Raw genomic sequence first — 19737 nt, 5'->3', positions numbered from 1 at the left:
CTTTATTGCTGAGCATAAAAAATCTGGATCCTAGGATATCTTTCTCATTACATGCGTCCATTGTAAGAAGCACACAAATAAGGGATTAAAGGGAAAAAGCCTAAGAAGTTTTAGGTTCTTCATGTAGGCCTTAAATTTTAAAAATTAAAAAAAAATCTTATGTTGAATCATTGCAATGTTACATCATTTAATTAATAGTTTGAGTGCCTCTATTCTACCAAGTATCTGTAATGAAGTGCTTGGGTATATAGGAATGAATGAGACAGACAGATGTCTTGTTTTCATAGAGCCTGTTGTCTGATGTGGGAGGCTGACGTTAAACAAGCACATTATGACATTAAATAAACACAGATATGTCACTGAAAGACGATGAAAGAAGCATGAGGTTACAGCCATTGCTCTTCTGTTTTATTCTACATTATTAACAAGTTCAATTGTTGATGTCGTGACAGGAAATTTGCCAGATCATTTAATGATGTAATCTGGTTAAATTCCTAAATGGAATTTGAATACTAAAATTAAATACTTGAAGCCTGTCAAATTGTCCTCGTACTTTACTCTTACTTCTGCATCTTTTTAACTAGATAGTAAGTAAATTGATTCTTCATTTTTCTAAGTAAAATCCTTTTTTTTACTAAGTTCTCCTCTAAGATAGATGGATTAAAAGAGCCAATGTAAGCTCTGCCAACTCCTTATTCCCCCAAAAGGAACCATAGAAAAATACTGATGTGGTTATTATTTAACCTCATGTATGATCTCCAGTTGGCGGTGGTTCCCAACAGTAACCCTGGAGCAACCTGTAGTGTCTTCCTAGACTGCTCACAATACAAAAGTCTGTAAACACACATTTGTCTCATGGTACAGAAGCAAAATGTTGATATAAAAACAATTTCCCTCACTCTTGGCCCCCCCAAAAGAGAGAGAGGAACAGACATCCACATAGGTACATACCCTTTTAATTGTAGTCTTTGAACAAGTGACACTTCCCTACTCAGGCTCTGTAGTCAACTGTCAGGTATTTTTCCCCAGCCTGATACTAAATCAGTGGGGGGAGGGAGTGATTTCAGCTTCGTAAGTGCTCGCCTTTGTAACTGCAGGAGGAGGTAGCAGCTTTGAAAAGGAGCAGAATGAAGATCAAGCTCTTATCCTCGTTGTATTCTTAACCAAAAACCTTTAGGTTAACCTAATCATTGAGTCTTACTAATACACTGGGATAGGCAATACATTTAAATTCACAGGAGTCACATTCTAAAGTATATGGGTAAGGCAGAAATAAAAACTTACCCTTGAAAATTCCTATAAGAGACACATGTTGGAGGTTTAACGTCTCTCGGAAAGTGACATAGCAAGTCTTCCAAGACAAGTCTTGTCTTCGCCCTTGCTATGTAAGTGCACATTTTCTTTGATTTGTTGGGAGATAGTAAGCTCAGAAATAAGAGCATGGACTCTGGAGTTAGGTGGTCTGGATTTCAATTTCAGTTCTACCATTTGCTAGCTGAGCCCAGAGTGAGGTAAAGGTGCTGGCCATTAGTGTTACAGGCTGAGGGGACAAGTTGAGAAGATCTTCATTTGTACTGATTAATTTCTGTATTTACCTCAGGAAATTAAGATTCAATATGTCAGTTCACCGAAGCTAATGTTATTTTCCAATATGAAAAACATTTCCACCCTAGTCTTTGAGGATACTGCTTTTATTTTTTCTTCCAATTTTTAGTATTGAGTTTTTGTTCTGATTTGTTTTTATAGCTTTTCTTCTCTAAAAGTTAATTAAAAAAATTAGCAGACTATCTATATATGCTCTTGTAAAAAATGACAGACTTGGGAAAAACTACTTTTAAAAGTTAATGGCAATTAGTTTCTCTCTTAGGTATTTTTTAAATAATGAAAACCTCTTTCATGTTTTATATTAAATAGAGTTATAGTTAATGATTCAAATATCTTTCCCCACAGTTAATCCTGAAAGAAGTTGACTCACTATTGTACGTCGACACTGATATCCTTTTTTTACGGCCCGTTGATGATATTTGGTCTTTACTAAAGAAATTTAATTCCACACAAATTGCTGCAATGGCACCAGAACATGAAGAGCCTCGAATAGGCTGGTATAATCGCTTTGCCAGACATCCATACTATGGAAAAACTGGAGTGAACTCTGGAGTTATGTTGATGAACATGACCAGAATGAGAAGGAAGTATTTCAAGGTAAGTCACCAATCCAGGTTAACTTATCTCTCTTTTCCCTCCATATTGTTTGGTTTCCAATTTAATTTTGCTTTATTAAAAACTAGATCGAGCTATTCAGAATTTTTCCACTTATCTAGAATAATTGAAGAAAAGTGTGTTCTTAGTATTCTGTTTATTAGAGCATGACAGTAGGTCAGAGCGGATGGCATTACAATGAAGTAACAGTGCAGCAAGCGTGAACATCACCTTCCTAGATTGGTATTCCAGGCAAGAGTTGTCATTTTGTAGTTGTGCAGCCTCATAATACTTGAATCTAAAGTGTGGTACGTCTTGGGGGAACACAGATTGTGGTTAAGAGCTAAAGACTGTCCTGTTGGCTTGGTTCAGACGCTGAGATCTTGGATAAGTTTTCAACATCTCTGGGCTTTGATTTCCTCATCTGTGAAATGGGATGACAGATAACAGTACCTATGTCATAGGGCTTTTGTGAGGGTTAAATTATTTAGAAGGGAGGCTAACACATAGAAAATGTTGGCTATTTTGGTGCTATTGGAAGTTAACTTTAAAAAAAAAGTTCCTGTGTGTTTCTCGTCTCTCAAATTGTGGGGTCAGTAGAAGAGTGAGGCTATTTAAGTTCTCTGATTCTGCATATGCTGAACACATGAGTGTGTTGTACTGTTTACCAGTTTCACGCTGATGAGTCCTTAAGTCGTTGTAGTCTGGGGGCATTGGAGTCAAGTGGTTTAGCCTTACGTTTAGCTTTGCCACCTGTTCACCACAACCGCTAGCCAACTAGTTAACTTTCAAATGTCAGTGCTCTCGGCTGAAAAATAGAGATAATAAATGGACTTATGTAGGTTGTCTTTTTAAAAGAGACCCATTCAAAATGCTTAGTACAGAGCATGACACATAGTAAGCACCTCAGTGTTAGCTAAAAGCAGTGGCTTCTGAAACACTGATAGAGACTCACTGTTTATCCCTTTACATCTAGTTAGTACTAAATCAAACATCAAGGGATATTATGTCTTTTATGGTATGAATATATATGTAACATATATGTATATTTGTATGTGTATATATATTTGGTATTTTTCTTATGGCTTCTGGTGGACCAGAATTTACACCATTACTTATTACTCCTTTCTGCATGTCTGATTTAAATCTCTTGTCTCTTCTTATCCTTGCTCTAGGCAGCAGTACTGCTTGTAGCCTTCACCACCCACATCTCGCCATTTCATTCTTAAGGCAGTTAATACCCATCACTCTTGTCTTCTGTAAAGATCTAGTAAACCTAGGGGTTTTTTTAGCTTTCCCATTTTCTGTACCTTTCTGAAATCTTGATTTCATTTCACTTTTGTCTTCCACAAATGAATGCATTAATGAGGCCAGTGTAACCTGTGCTTTTGCTTGCAAGTGAACATCTTTCTTCAATTACCCAGTTTTTTGATATATTTTGAGTTTTAAAATTTCATGTACCATAAAGTTTTACTAAATAAAACAGGTGTCATACCATGAGTTTTCTTACTTTTCTGATGGTTAGACTATGCACAGTAATATTATACCAGAAGATGGTGCTATAAGATTATGTGCTAAGGAATGATGTGACTGCTCAGGAACTCTTCATTTGAAATTCTTAGAATTATGAGAAGTGTAGTGTTGCAAATAACCTTAGAGATAATTTAGTGTAACACCATTACTTGATTTTTAAGAAAATTTCAAATTGCAGCTATATAGTTCAAATCACTGATTATTTTTTATTTACCTTTTAGTTACTTAAATATCATTCTTAAATATGTTTAACAGTTCCTCCCCTTTCCCTTTTCCTTTTGTCTGTGGCATGTTCTAAACCAGCTAGAGATGTAGATGTGGGATTTGAAATAATTTCTAAACTTTCAAGCTTTTGTTTTTTTCTATGTATTAATGACTTAATGAAGAAAAATATGAGACGTGTGATAGTACATTAATTTAGTAGGCACAATTTACTTCATACCTACTATCCCTATGTTTCAAACAACTCTATTCTTGCCCAGTGGGAACAACACAGATTTACTCTGTTTTTAAATATTGTATTTATGATTGCTGATATGTTTCTACAAAATTTATTGATTTTTAGTTCCGTTTTTCATGTATCTTTCTTTATTTTTCCTGATTTCCAAACATATCTTTAGCAAACATTGCCTTGTTTTTTCCTACTAACTCTATAATTTCTGGCACAGATCTTAAATTTTAGAGCTCTAGTGATGTAACTGAATTACTTGTAATAACTTTTCAAACTGTTTCATGCAGATCCATGAATGTTACCCCATAGTTCCTATCACATGAAAAGCTGTAAGATTACCCACTTAGGACAGTGGCCATGTTTTAAATTCTTTGCTTTGCTGTCACCCAGCCCTACCATTCATGATTATTCAGTTCCAACCTGATGTATTATAATTATATATTTTAAAAATTAAAATAGTAAAATTTTAACTTTTTTGTTTTTTTCTCATAATGCTTGATAGACATTGATATAACACTGGCTAAGATACTGCTTTGTATTTTGTATTATGATTGTATTTGCAGTGTTGAATCTCTATTAAGATATTTCTTAACCTTTTTCTATTTATTAGCTAAAAACCAGAGAATATAAATAAGGCATCTTGAGAATTTTTTTCTTGTATATTTACTGTACCCTGTTCATGTCGTGCCATATATTACTTTGTAAAGTATTTTTTGCCTGTTTTCTCCATCTACTGAGGGCAGGGTGTGTCTTTTATGCAGCTTTGTATTCAGAATATTTAGCATGGAGTCTGGCGTAAAGTAGCAACTCAGTAGATAATTACTGTTAGAGGACAGACAGAAGTTTTAGAAACTAGGCCATTAATGAATTATTGAAAAATATTAAAAAAGAGAATACTTATTGTGAGGTGGCTGTGAGGGTCGTTTTTACATATTTGAAAGATGTATGTGATGGAGGGCTTTTATTGTGTTACATATAGAGCTTAAGAAAACAATATCAATGAACATCTTACCAAAAGGGATGGAACTTTTCAGAGACTAGGAGAGTAACTAATCTTTGGGAATTGATGAGTTCTCAGTTTCTAGCATTGTTGGAACATAATATGAATAGCCACCTGTCAGTTTTATATTTATTTGTAACATAAACTGATGATAATAATGAGTCTATTTTCAAAAGCATACATAGTTCTAGAAATGAAACTAATTTATCTTAATGTAATACATGTGCATTTTGGTAGGTTTACTGAAATTAGTAAATTAGAACTACATCTTTTTAAAAAATTACAAAACTGCTTCAGCTCTACCATCTCCCACCTCCTCTCCCTCCTCCAGTCAGTAACTCTTCTTGCCCGTTCACTTGATGCCAGTTCCTGTATGCCAGCTGTTGTACTGTACTACTGTACTTTTCAAGGTATTGTACTGTAAGATTAAAAATGTTTTCTTTAAAAAAAATTTACAAAACTAAATCATGCTTATAAAAATTCAGGCAATTCATTGCATATAGAGTAAAAAGACAAGTCCCCCCTTTACACACCACTCTCCTCAGTTTCATTCCTTTGCCCAAATGACATTATAAACTTTGCTATGTATTCTTCAGACCCTTTAAAAAAGTATTTTGAAACAGATATACATGTACATTAGCGTTTATATGTAGAATTCTTTTATATATCTTCAGTTTGCTTTTTTCACTTAGTAAATATATAAATGATTTTTATGTCAGTACATATAGTCTGTCACATTTAATATGTGTGATATTGTGGAGAAAGAATGATTTGATTTGATTGTTTGTGTGTACTAGTATGAATATGTAGTTATATGGCTGAAAAATATCTCATGTATTTTAATTTTTACTTTCCTGACTGTACCACCAATGTGGGATGAAAATCTTTTCATACAATTTTTAGCCATTTTTGTTTCCTCCTTTGTGAATGGCTGTATGGCCATATCCTTTGACTATTTCTCTACTTTGCTGTTTTTCCATTTCTGTTGACTTGAGCTCTTTTTTTTTTTTTTTTTTTTTTTTTTAGGGAGGGGATCCATTTTATTCATTGCCAAGAAATGCTATGATAAATAGTTATTTGTGGTGAATTTGCCTGCCATGAGCAATGGCATATTGAGAACATAGACTCTTGTCTGGAACTTTTCAAAATGTAACTGATTAATAATGTTTGTTTCCTACCAAACATCTTGAGGACAGCAGCCTCCCTTCATGAGGGGGATGAGGTATCCATACAGAAAAAGGTACAGGGATTAAAATGAAAGGAAGGGTAAATAGTTTTAAGGTGTGCAAATAGTAGAATTTTTGAAGGTGGGCTTGATAAGTATTAAGGTAAGTACTGAGGTTTCTTCTAAGCTAGGCCTCACCAGACATTATTACTGGATGTTTCCTAAGGCAGGGACACTGCCCATTTCATTGTACAGATACAGGGTCTGACATTGGAAGTGAGGAAGTGAGCAAAGGCTAATTCTGCCTCTTTATGTTTTTATATGGACTAGAAATAACTACTGTGACATATAAGGTTTTAAAATTTCTTGAATTCTCCTGATATCACCACTGTTTTATTGTCACTGTTGTTATACTACACTCGTTTTCAAACAAAATGAAGTCTGCTGATTTTAGAAGGCAGCAGAAAGGGTCAAGTGGATAATCCTGTACCCTGATTTACATCTGGCCTGGTAGATTAGTTCTCTCTTACTGTGTAACGAATTACTACAACTTTAGCAGCTTAACACAGTTAAATTTATTATCTCCCAGGTTCCATGGGTCAGGAGGCCAACATGTTTCAGCTGGGTCCTCCCAAGGCTGAAAACAAGATGTTGGCCGTCTACTTCCTCATCCGAAGGTTCAATCAGAGAAATGTCCATTTCCAAGCCCCTTAGGTGTTTGGAAGAATGTGCTTTCTTGATGCTGTATGGGGGGGTCCCCACGTTCTCGTCGGCTACTGGCCGAGGGGCGCTCTTAGCAGCTGGAGGCTGCTCCCAGGGTCTTGCCACGCGGCCTGCTCCACACGCAGTTTACAACATGGCTGTGTAACTCCTCAAGACCAACAGGAGATTTTCTGTCTTGAGCTCTTTTTATATATGATGCCTCTGTATTAAGCTCATTTCTCATAGTTTTTCATTGGTTGTCTTGGATATTCTAGATTATATCCTCAGCAAATAATACTAGTGTTATTGCTTCGTGTCCAGTATTTTTCTAGTAGGACTTTTCCTTTACGTGTATTATAAGGGTCCCCCCACCTCCCACCCCTTGATTTTTTCTTTTTCCCCTAAAACTGCCCTGGACCTTGTAATTTTATCTTTCTTTTCTTTGAAGAGATGTATTTCTTTGAATAGGTGTATTTCTGTCTCTCTATACATTTTTTTTTTTTTTTTGCATAAGTCAAATCCAGTGAAGACTTGAACATGACATGGTACAAGGGGTCCACCAGTCCTGTCTATTTAATGTGTTTCTGGTCTTGGTCCTTGAGCAATTCATAGTTGCCTTTTCAGATCCTAAGAACATTTAGTGAACATGATCAGTGACTTATTTCAGTCATCCTTTCAATAAAGTATTTTCTTAATATTTCCTTAAGTAAAACCTGTTTCAGTCATTTTCCAGATTTATTTCTGATTGTGTATAGTTTACTGTATTTACTGCATTCTGAGAAACTTCACACAAAGGTAATGCAATTATAGCAGATTATATTTAAATACGTAGTTTTTTTTTCCAGGAATTCTGACTTTTCTTTCTCAAAGGATAGATTGTTTATGCCTCCATTGTGTTTATTATATATCCTAGAATAGCTTGTAACAATGTTTTTTAAGCTATCTGTGGAGAAGAATCAGTGTTTTTTTAAACATTATTTATAACCTGTCATGAGGCAATGCTTTTGTAAAAATAATGTAAATAAATTACTAGGAAAATATTAGACTAAATAGACATAAAATTGCTATAAAAGTTTCTAAATCTTACTCTTAATTTGTGTACTTAAATCTTGTAGAGGACATGAAAAATTCACTGACCAGCACACTGCAAACTGTACTTTGAGGAGTACTGGTTTAAGTCTGGAGAGTTTCAAAGAGTCAAATTGGTATAAAAGACTTAGTATTCAACTTCACCCCAGGTTCACATGTCCCCAGCCCTCTTTCAACTCTGTTGTTTCCTTAGGTATGAGCTATGAGTAGTTCTGTAGAGGCTGAAAAGGCATCTGATGAAATTCAGTATCTATTTTTGATTTATCAATTTCAAATGACCTCTTTGAAATGCCAATTATAAAGGGTTGGCAAATCAGACTAAGAATAATAGTGATCATGGTGATAATAATAGCTAACACTGTGCCAGGTACTTTTCCTAGGACTTTTTATTTATATGTTAACAGGTTTGATCCTCAGCAGCTGTATGACAGAGACATAGGTACTGTGTCTAGACATGTGACATAGGTACTAAAGCTATCTGCTTTTTAAGATGAGGTCACAGTCATAATACTTAAACTACCACCTACTTTCTCTTTCCCTTTCCTCCCCTACATCTGTTAGTTTTATCACTTCTTTGTGCAGCTTCAGATACCTTCTTTTGTTATCTTCTGCACTCCAGCTGGACAGTTTTACTGACATTTAAGTTTACATTAGGGTCACTTGGTTTTGAAACATAAGTTTACACTTCTCCCCTTGCTCTGTAACAATTGCTAAGGGAAGAATGGGGAACTGTCATTATGCTGCCGTTTTAAACCTGGAAGCCTGAGAATCTCATTAATGTATTTACCAACAGAATGATATGACCACTGTGCGACTACGATGGGGAGATATACTTATGCCATTGCTTAAAAAATACAAACTGAACATCACTTGGGGTGATCAAGATCTGTTGAATATCATATTTTTTCATAATCCAGGTAATCATTTAAATTTATTCTTTACATTTGTAAAAAAAAAAATCATAGTTAATATTTAGTCAAAACTGGAGAAATGCATTTATTTGATTTTGGCTTAAACTAATGGTTATCACTTTTTTTTTAAGACAGAGTAAACTAAATTTAAACTAAAATTTTGCAAAGTGTTAATTCTGTGGAATTAGGGTATGTTTGCTTTTTTGTTTTGTCTCTGCATAGAAAGCCTTTTTGTTTTTCCGTGTCAATGGAATTATCGACCAGATCATTGCATATATGGAAGCAATTGCCAAGAAGCCGAAGAAGAAGGAATCTTTATTCTTCATGGGAACAGAGGTGTTTACCATGATGATAAGCAACCAGCGTTTAGAGCTATTTATGAAGCACTGAGAAATGTAAGCTTTTTTTAAAAAAATGTTTTTGTGGACATACTCGCAAGCTTACAGAGAATTTGCATATCCTTTACCCTAGTTCATCAATTATAAACCCAGCACTCCTTCTACATCTAGCTCTGGCACTTGGCGTTCTGCTATGAGGAAGAGCACTCCCCTTTGCCCACTTATTGATCTATACAGTATCAGTGTGAACTCATTGATATGTATTTTTTTCCATGATTTATAATGCAGTATTCAATTTTATTTATATTGATGCTGAGGTTGTGCCAGATTTGGTGATTGGGAGCCCTTTTGGCTACCTCTTGTGCTCATTTGACATATTCCCATCATTATTTTGAGTATCTCCACATTCTCTGTCCAAACAAAATATCCCAGGCTTATCTTGTTATACATTCCCTGCCCTCACCCTGAAGTCAGCTGTCAAAGGAACTCTGATGCTTATTGCTACAAGGGTGTCTTCCCTTCTAAGACCTTTCAGCAGCAGAGCTGGGAAATACAGATACACAAACACACATAGTCATGTGCTCACACCGATGCCTCCAGTTCCATTCCCTCAGGCCCCTTCCTTGCCTTCTCCTACTTTGTCTCTGTTTTATCTCCTTTCTTCCACAATTAGAATCCTGGCTCCGAACATAAAATATTTCCTCTTTTGCTTAGTTCTACAGTACACTTAAACTAATTTCAAAAATGCTCCATTCATACTGCTATCTCCACTCCTCTGTTCTTGACAAACCAACCTACTATAAAGGATTTGTTTCTTGTCCTCCCCCCACCCCTCCCCTGCCCCAGACGAGGGTGTGTACTCAGTAGTGTGTTCAGAAGTTACTTGCGTTAGTTCTTTTCTCCTTCATTCAGTGTGGTTATTTATTCATCTGAAATACAGTTGGGTTCATGTGTTTCTGTATGCTTTCAGTTTTAAGTTTTTTCCCCTCATCTTTGTTGATTTAACTTTAATTTGGTATGAGGAATATTAATATTCTTCAAAAAGTCGAAACTATATAACGGTTTACTCAGAAGTAGCACTCCTTCCCCATCCTTCCACCCCAGGCCCCCCACCCCATCACCAATTTCATTTTCTGGTTTGTCCTTCCTGTACAGGTAAGTAGATACATGTATGTTTTGTAATTCCCCTTTTCTTACATGAGAAGTAGCATACTGTTCATCTCTACTTGTGCTTTGCCTTTTTTACAGTATTCTGGAAATTTGGGCATTTATAAATATTTTCTTCATGCTTTTTTTTTAAACAGCTGTATGATATTCCATTTTGTGCATGTACCAGAGTTTATTCAATTAATCTCTTATGTTTGAACATTTTGGTCTTTTCCAGCATTTTGAATAATAAATAATGCAGCAGTGCATAACTTTGCCATACATATATTTGTATTGTTGGGAGATGTTTCTTCAGGGTAAATTCCTGGACATGGGATAATTTAAATTGAAGATACTGCCTGTTTTCCCTACATGGGGATTATTTGCATTCCTGCCAACAGTTCATGACGAGGCCTGTTACAGCCTCATTAACAGAGTGTATTATCAAGCTTGAAAAATTTTTGCCATTCTGAGTGAGAAATGGAATCTAAGTTTAATTTTAATTTGCCTTTCTCTTATGATTGAGATGAACATCTTTCTGTATATTTAACAGCTGTTTTTACATCTTTTTGGGGGGTGAATTTTCTTTCAAATCTCTCACCTAGTCTTCTATCATTTTTAAAAAATAACTTTACTGATAACATATTTTATATACCACACAGTTCACCCATAGTGTAAATAATTCAGTGGTTTTTAGCATGTTTACAGAGTTGTACAGTCATCACCATGAGGGAGTTTCGATCTCTACTCCCCACCTCCCCACCATTTGTTGCAAGTTTTTTGTGTATTAAAGATATTAGTTCTTTTTCTGTGACATCTGATGTAAATTTTTTTCCCAATTTGAACTGTTTGTGGAATTTTTTACCGTTCAAAGTTGTTCTTTAAAAATTTTGTGTAATCAAATTTAAAACCTTTTTTTAAAAAAGTAGTAATTAGAAAGTCTTTCCCTGCGTATACTCAGCTTATAGAAAAGTTCACGTATATACTTTTTCATTTATTACATTTAGCCTTCTGCCCAATTTGGAATTTACTCTTTTGAGCGAGGAATAGATCTAATTTGATCTTTTTCCAAATAGCTGTCTTGTCCCAACACCATTTATTTAAAAGTCTATCTGTAACCCAAAGATTTGAGATACTGACTTTATTATATACTAAAGTTCCATTTGTAATTTCTGGATTTTCTGTTTTGCTCCATTGGTCTGTCCATTTGTGTACTCTTACACACTATTTTAATTATAAAGGCTTTGTGCTGTATTTTAATATCTGAAAGGGCTACTTCCTCTTCATAGCCTGTCCTTTCAGTGTTTTCCTACCTATTGTATTTCTGTTTTTCCACAAATATCAACTCATTTAATTACATAAAAACTTGTTTTTTTGTTGGGAGTGTATCATCTTCACATATTAACTTAGTGACTGCTGACATTTTAATGGTGTTGAGACATCTTAAGAACAAGGTCTGTCTTTCATTTGTGTCTTTCAGGAATGTTTAATAGTTTTCTTCATACTATGGATTTTGAACATATCTTAAGTTTATCCTTAAGTATTTTATCTTCTTTGTTGCCTTTGTAAATGGGGTTTTCTCTTTTAAGCATTTACTTTATATTGAGTTTGGGAAAAAATTATACTGGCCCCACCACCCCCGATATCTCTTCTTCTCTCTTTTTCTTCCTTGTTCTTACGGTGCTCTTGTTTAATTAAGGTGGATTGACAGGGGGAGATGATGCATGAACCAGGTCTCTGAATATGTTGGGGACCAAGACTTGGGGCAAATCCAAATAAGGACTGGATTTATGATTTTGCTTAAGGAGCATTATATCAAGTGGTATCCATGCAGCTAATTCATTGATACCTGGGGAGAAGTGTAGGTGAGCACTCATCTCTCACGTGGGTGTGTTCACTGCTCTGCTAGACCATGTCTCATCTTATGTGGACGTGAAGACAAAAACATAAGTAGAACAACAGGAGTGGTTTGGTGTAAGCGTGGGGGTCAGGAGAAGAGCCGATGCCCCTGTTTGCTAGACTCTCAGTATCTGCTCCTGACTGCTCTCATGGTTTGCTAGTACAGCCTCAGTAATAGGCCTGAGGATAAAGATACTGAACTGTAACCTACTGAGACACAGATTGTACTAGGACTGTGAAGGAGTGCAAGTTTTGCCCCAAAGAGCCAGGGAAGGCTTCGTTGATGAGGAGGCATTTGAAGTGAGCCCTGAAGAATGAGTAAGAGTTTGCCAGGTGAGCAGGCTGGGCCAAAATTGCCTGAGAAAAAGCCTCAGGGGTTGTGAAAGGTCCACGAGGAGGTCAGGCGTGGAGCTGCTTGGGGTGATGGGTGAAGGGAGGCAGCGGCAGGGCTGGGCTGGGTGCGGTGATGACACGCTGTGTAAGGTGACGATCTGCAGTGACAGGGAGCTGAAGTTTTCTCCTGGAAAGCTGAGTTTCTCAAACCTGGTGGTAGGCAAAGTGCTGACAGCATTGTAGGCTACAGTTTTAGTGTTTTTGCTAAGTTTCTTGTCCTATAAACCTGAGAGAGAAGGTTTCTGAATAATCAGTTTATCATGATACAGCTACACTCACTGAAGAATTATAAAATTTAGTGATGTTCATTTTCATGTAGCCGACCTTGTATGCCTTCAGAAATCAATATCGTATTTTAATAATGCTTTATCATGGGTTGTCAAGAGGTGATAAAAATGACAAAAGGTACATTTGCGGTTCTGAGACTTTGCAGGGTAGAAAAGAAATGCACTCCTAGAAAAATGTGATTTCTTTGTTGCCTTTGATCATTTAAAAAAAACATTATTAAGGAATTAAATCTTACTAGTTTTATTTGATCTTTTCTGATCGTCTATAAATATATACTTTAAAAAAATTGAGTATTGGTTTTAAGCTGATTAATTACACTTGATTTTTAAAAAATAAATCTTATTTTAAAAACTATTTCAAATACCGAAGTAATTAAAGATTAATGTTTGTTTTGGGTCCATATTAATAGCCATATTAGCCATTTTTCAGCTTAATGAAGTTAATCAGTCTTTTTTGGTACTCTTGGTTAGTGTTTTTATCTTCCCTTATCTATAATTCAGTGAGAAGCGTAATTTAAAAGAATTGCAGTTTAGACAAGGGCATTTATGCAAGTTTCAGACAGAAGCTTAGTCATAGCCATCGAATGCTGTGAACAATAAGGACGTGAACCATTTTTAAAATGTAAATTGCCAGCAAATCAGTTTTTACAGCCCATACATAGTTGTTAAATATTAGTTGCTGAGTGAATAAAAATACTAAGATTAAAAATTGCAGATTCGCAATGGGAACAAAACATTTTATTGCTCTGTAAAATATTTTCTGCTTCTTGTATTTCGTTTGAATTATTAGATTTCTTGGTGTTTCTGTGTTACCTTTGATTTACTTCACACCCTTCTTCTATTTGCATAAGATGCAATAGATTTGCAGAGATGCAAGGGATTCTCGACCATTTCCCTCCTGCACCACCTTCTTGTGCATAGTTGGCACTCAGTATTTGTCGGATTGAACTGCCTGCCATTCTACCATACTTTTAAAACATGTTCTGTTTTTTGAAAATGCCTTTAATTTTCTACTTGTCATCATAGCCTCACTGTTTATTCACTGCCTTCAACTGACAGTCTTAGATATAAAACATGACCTTGCTAAAAGTTTGTATGCTGGGTACGGTGCCAGTGAAGAGGGAGGGAGTGATTAACTGTGTCAGGAGAGCTTCTCAGAGGAGCTGCCATTGGGCTGAGCTGGAAGGATGAGTACCAGGCAGGCAGGAATGGTGCAGACCAGTCAAGTGTAGCACTCGGTTTGGGAAGAGGCGCACAGTCAGGTAAGGGCACATGTGGCCTCTGGGAAAGGGAACGTCTGGATGTGCGTTCCATGCTGCACAACTCCTGGACACTGCAGAGTCTGTGGCTGGTGGAGGGCGTGACTTCCGGCTGTGTACGTACAGGTAGACATCTGGGTGATTTATCACCTTCTCCCGTAAAGGTCAAATTACTTGTGTTGTATGTTGGACTAAAAGAGCTCTAATTCATGAGGCACTATTTTTATTTAGGGAAAATACTCATCAAAAGACTTTCCCAGTGAAGAAAAAAGAAAGGTAACCACAAACACTGGGATTTAAATCACATGAAAATGGATGAACTGAATCTCAAGTGTTCCTGGGAGTTTACTTTTAAACACCTTTGTAATGTTTTCATTTTTTGTCATTGTAGAGTAAGAAAAAGACCACAGTTTGCTCTTCCCATTATTACTCGCCTCTCAGCCACAGTTGTCCAAGTATGTTGTTTATACACAGTGAAATGTAACTTGACAGTATCACTTAATACAGGTGTTAAACCTTGAAGAAGGTAAGGTAAACCTGACCTTCTTCAGCATAACCCCAGACAAATGTAGACATGTCTCTATACAGCACAGCACAGTTTCCCACTGTTAACTGAGCTGCATCTTTTAACAGAGTTTTTGAAACTGACTTGGCACAGTTGCGTTTGCTGTTTTGGATAAGCAGTGCTGTGTGGTTGTAAAGCTGTTGACTTTTTTTTTAACATCTTTATTGGAGTATAATTGCTTTACAAGGGTGTGTTAGTTTCTGCTTTATAACAAAGTGAATCAGCTATACATATACATATATACCCATATCTCCTCCCTCTTGCATCTCCCTCCCTCCCACCCTCCCTGTCCCACCCCTCTAGGTGGTCACAAAGCACCGAGCTGATCTGCCTGTGCTATGCGGCTGCTTCCCACTAGCTATCGATTTCTTTTGCATCTGAGGTGGACTCCTGGCTTAGCTTTGTAACTGGGAAGATTCTCCCCCTGCCTTAAGTTGCTTCTTTGTAAATAGTGATGTCCTATTTCATGAAGTTGGTATGAGGCTTAAGTGCATTAATACATATAAAGCTCTTAGAACAATGCCTGGCATGTAGGAAGTGCCCTCTTTTAACCAGTCCAGCTTTCAACAGTCTCTCCTAGATCCCTGTGTGCTAGCTGTGGTTATTTTCGTTACGTTCTTCCCAGTTAAGCCTCTCCTCTTTTTTTTTTTTTTGGTTTTCAAAAATACTTCAAGATATTTATCTTCAGTATATGGAATTAGGTTTGAAAAATCACCCCAAGAGTGAAGGTTTCATGCAGTTAATGCTCATAGTTTTCTTGCACTAGAGACACCCAGGTTTAGGATCTCTTGGCAGCTCTACACATCCATGTTCTAAATTAGCATCTACGTTCAGCCTGTTCTCCCTAGATGGGCTGTGGCTTCCTACAGACTCACTAATTGTGATTCAAATGGTGCTTTTATTTCCTCTCCCTCAGTGGCAGCGTAGTGAACCTCCGGTCATATGCAGCCCTCCTAGATTTCAGGTTCTGAATTTCCTTCAGAATTTTGCATTTTTCACTGACTTCAAACTTTTCCCGTAAAATGTTCTATTTTCAAGCCCTGTCAGTCTTTCTGATTGTAGTTGCAAATACTAAGTCAAAAAATGTACCTGGTTGAAAATAACTAAGCTCACAGGTTATTTGCACTTAACTATTACAGCAGTGTTTTCCAAAATATATTCCTTGTGATATTAATATATTTTATGGTGAAAAGGATTCTGGTAAAAAGTATATGTTGGAATTAGTGGGCCAAACAATATCCAACAGATGTATTTTCTGTTTTTATAGTTTTTCATGTGCCACTGTGAATCCCCCCAAGAGTGCATGGTATTTAGCAGTTCTCAAACATATCTATCCTTGGGATCCCTTCGTGCAGTTAGGGTTCTGTGGGAAGCACTGACCTGTGCTGTCATTCTGCATTCCTCCCACTCCGTGCCTCCATCTCACTCCTTTCCAGTCCAGCCTCACCAGTGTTATCAGAGTGATTCTTGGCTCTTATTAGTCTCTCTCAGACACCTCGAGCTTTTGGTTGTCACCTCACACCTGTCAGTATCTCTGGTCTTCTCTGTCCTTGACCGTGTTCTTGCCTTGGCCTGGAGTGCGCTGCCTCCACGCTCCTCTCTGAAGGGCTCTCCCCAGTACCCCCAGTGAGTCACCCGTACTCTCTCCCTCCTCCTGTGAGATCGTAGTCTGTTTAACTCATTGAAATTATTTGTTTTGGGCACATGCTGTCTGTGAGACTTTAAATGGAGATCGTCAACGTAAAGTTGATTGAAGAAGTTGTTGGGAATAGAGTTAAATTTATATATATATCTTTGTCTTTTTATTTTCTTTCTCTAGTGTTCTTTTGAAGATGACAACATCCATTCTTTATTAAAGCCTTTAGAACTGGAACTACAAAAGACAGTGCATACATACTGTGGAAAAATTTACAAAATATTTATCAAACAGCTGACAAAAAGCATACAGGATCGTTATGATAGACCACCAAAGGAAAGGTGATTCTTGGTGACCGCTAAATCAAATGAATTAAAACAACAAAATATCAGAGGATATGTGTGAAGGAATAGTCTTAGATGAAGTGTTCAGGAAGGAATTATTCATCTTCAGAATAATTTTTTTTTCCCGAAGAAGTTAAATGAGCAGTATTTTCATGTAATGAAGAATAAGTTGAAGTCTTGGACCCCAACAAGAAGATGTTTTTGATTTCTGATGTTTTGTAATGCTATTTGCTATCATTCTAGTACTGATGAAGATATTATTGAATGGTTATAGCCTACAGACTTTGTTTGACTCTTACTCTCAAGTGGGTAAGAGCAGTAGGGATGTATGGTTGGAGAAAAATGTACCTCATACACAGTGGAAACACTCAAACTGTGAGTATAGCAATAATTTTACGTCAGCACTAACCTCACTTTAAATGTGTGAGAAAAGAAAGTTGTTTACAGGAGCAGAAAATGTTCTGTTTCTAAAGAAATGTGATGTAACTGATGTCACTATCGACAATCTATGTGTGCCTTTATACATTTCATCTCTGTTTTAAAATATTTTTGTGACAATCATGCTTAAAATTATTTTTAGTTTATAAGTAAACTGCACATTTAAAATTGAGAGGGAAAACTGAAAGTTTTGGATATTAGTCTCTGTGTGTATTTGTGAAACGTAGAATTTTCATTTGTATGTGCTTAACTGTCTTGCCCAAAGTCATATCTAAGATTATTAATTAGGTATTTTAGGAAATTTTTTATCACTTTAAATGAAAATTTTCAGCTTTACTGGGCATTCTGGACACAATAAATATACTGATAATAAAATGAGAACCTAACCAGTGTACTTATATGATGGTGGAAAATGTGATGGACCAAAATGCATAAGCTATGTACTTCCTGTGAGCAGCCATTATAGTTACAGTGGAGCAGAAAAAAAGTGGTCCACTTAAACCTTTTTCCTTCTACCTCAAAATGGCTTTGCAAGATATTTTTGAAGAAGCAAATATACGTATAGAGCCTTACTTTAAGTAAGTTAGACAACTTTCATGGATGATTGGCTTCAGAAGATGGTCACGTCTGATTATAGAAAAACTAGTTTTGATTTGGTTGATGTGCATGTCCTCCTTCTTTGAATATCACTTAAGACAGTTATCTTTTTTTTTAATCTTGGCAATAAGAAAATATTACTTCTCTTAGTGTTTTTGACCTGTCTTCTGTAGCTGTAGATTCTGAGTACTTAGCATGTACTGTGCCGGGGCACACGTCTTATTTTGCCAAGTACTGTATGGTTAACTTCTTTTTCTCCTTTTGACATTTTAACGCTTAAATAGAGAAGAGAAAATCATGAAGGAAGACTATCACCTTTGTGAAAATAGTGGTGATTGGCTTTATGAAGACACAGCGCCCTCTGTGGAGACGTGGAAGACGGTCCTCGGTCTTTGCAGTTCAGTCAGGGACAAATTGAGAGAGGAAGGTGTAAGAAAGGCAGGTTAGAAGCTGATGGCCAGCCCAGCACTCTTGGACAGAAGCGTTCAGAGAGCACAGTCTGTGCATCCCTGGCAGAGCACCGTGGTGACTGTGAGAACTTGTGAACTTGTTGAAGTTGATTTGCTAAATAAAAAATGAGGTCCCTAAAATTTTGAAGTTTGGAGGGTATAGGATCATTTTTAATGGTCCCCAGATGAGACCATTGGCGGTCTGGCTACATTAGACTCTTGTGGGGACCTTGCTGAGGATGGATTCCTGGGCCTCACCTTTGGTGACTCTGGTACCCCATGTCTAGATGGGTCTGCACATTACACAGAAGTAGAGAGAATTGTACAGTGGTACTCCTTGTCCAGATCAAACACGTCAGTATCTTACCACATTTGTGTCATCTGTCCCTTTTTCCTTTGCTGAAGTATCTTAAAGAAAATGCCAGGTATCATGTTATTTCACCTCTGTGAACACTTCGGTAACTATAGTGACATCATATCTGCTTTGGCTTCGGTTAATATCCAGTTCTTAGGCAGATTTCCCTTATTGACTACAATGTTAGAGTGCAAAAATAAGTCACATTATGATTCTATTTTTAATAAGCACCTCAGATGATTTTGGTGTCAGTTAGTTTGGGAACCCCTGGAAATCATTTTGCCAACTTGAAGGTTGAAGTTAGGACCACAATTCTCGGCACAGTTGGTGGATTATAAATGTGATTCTGAAACATTAGCCGAAGTACTTGGGGTTATTGACAAGATACAAATTTATATTAGGAAGTTGCTTAGATTTAATTTCCTTAGTGAACAGAGACTCTTAGCCCCATAGGCTCTAGTATGATTGGGGCTGGGTAGAGTGTGGTCATAGTTTCACTGGACTGTATGCTGTGGTCTCACGCCTGTTGTACCTGTTTACACTGTTACACACTCTACATTGTGGATCAGTTGGAAGGTTCTTCATGTGGTTTATTCAGACCTGACCTAATTGAGCATTTTACCATAAATTGGGTTATGGCGAAAACTCTCCACTTAGGGACTGTGTTTACCTAAAAGTTAGGATATCACAAAAAGTCCTTAAAAATATTTAATATAAATATTAAAATGAGTTTTCTGAGTTTATCTTTAGATAAGGTAACTTGTTCCTTGAGAAGTCTCAAGAAATGCAGTTCTCAGCATTAATGAAGTTAAATTCTACAACAGCTTAGAGAACGTTTTATATTTCTTTCCATAAGACGGTGTATCTATGCAGTTTATACGAATTACATTCTATATTCTTTGAGTCTATGTGTTAGAACAATTCTGACCTCAGAACTATCTCTGGGCTGCAGTATTACCAAAGTGGAATGACTTTATAATG

At 36.5% G+C, this 19737-nt stretch overlaps 1 protein-coding gene across 2 annotated transcripts in view; it reads left to right on the top strand.

Moving 5' to 3' along the window:
* The window catches only part of GXYLT1 (glucoside xylosyltransferase 1), a 54248-nt gene extending 34843 nt beyond the window's left edge, over positions 1-19405 (top strand). For both annotated transcript variants that reach the window (XM_059934557.1, XM_059934558.1), the window contains 4 exons: positions 1951-2202; positions 8933-9056; positions 9273-9445; positions 16757-19405. In XM_059934557.1, coding sequence (XP_059790540.1) covers positions 1951-2202; positions 8933-9056; positions 9273-9445; positions 16757-16918 — 711 coding nt within the window. In that variant the 3' untranslated portion in view covers positions 16919-19405. The remainder of the gene's footprint in view (positions 1-1950; positions 2203-8932; positions 9057-9272; positions 9446-16756) is intronic.
* Positions 19406-19737: the final 332 nt, after the last annotated feature.

The sequence above is a fragment of the Balaenoptera ricei genome, chromosome 10 (genome assembly GCF_028023285.1).
Source record: "Balaenoptera ricei isolate mBalRic1 chromosome 10, mBalRic1.hap2, whole genome shotgun sequence".
NCBI classification, from domain to species: domain Eukaryota; kingdom Metazoa; phylum Chordata; class Mammalia; order Artiodactyla; family Balaenopteridae; genus Balaenoptera; species Balaenoptera ricei.
This window is presented reverse-complemented; position numbering and strand designations above follow the sequence as displayed.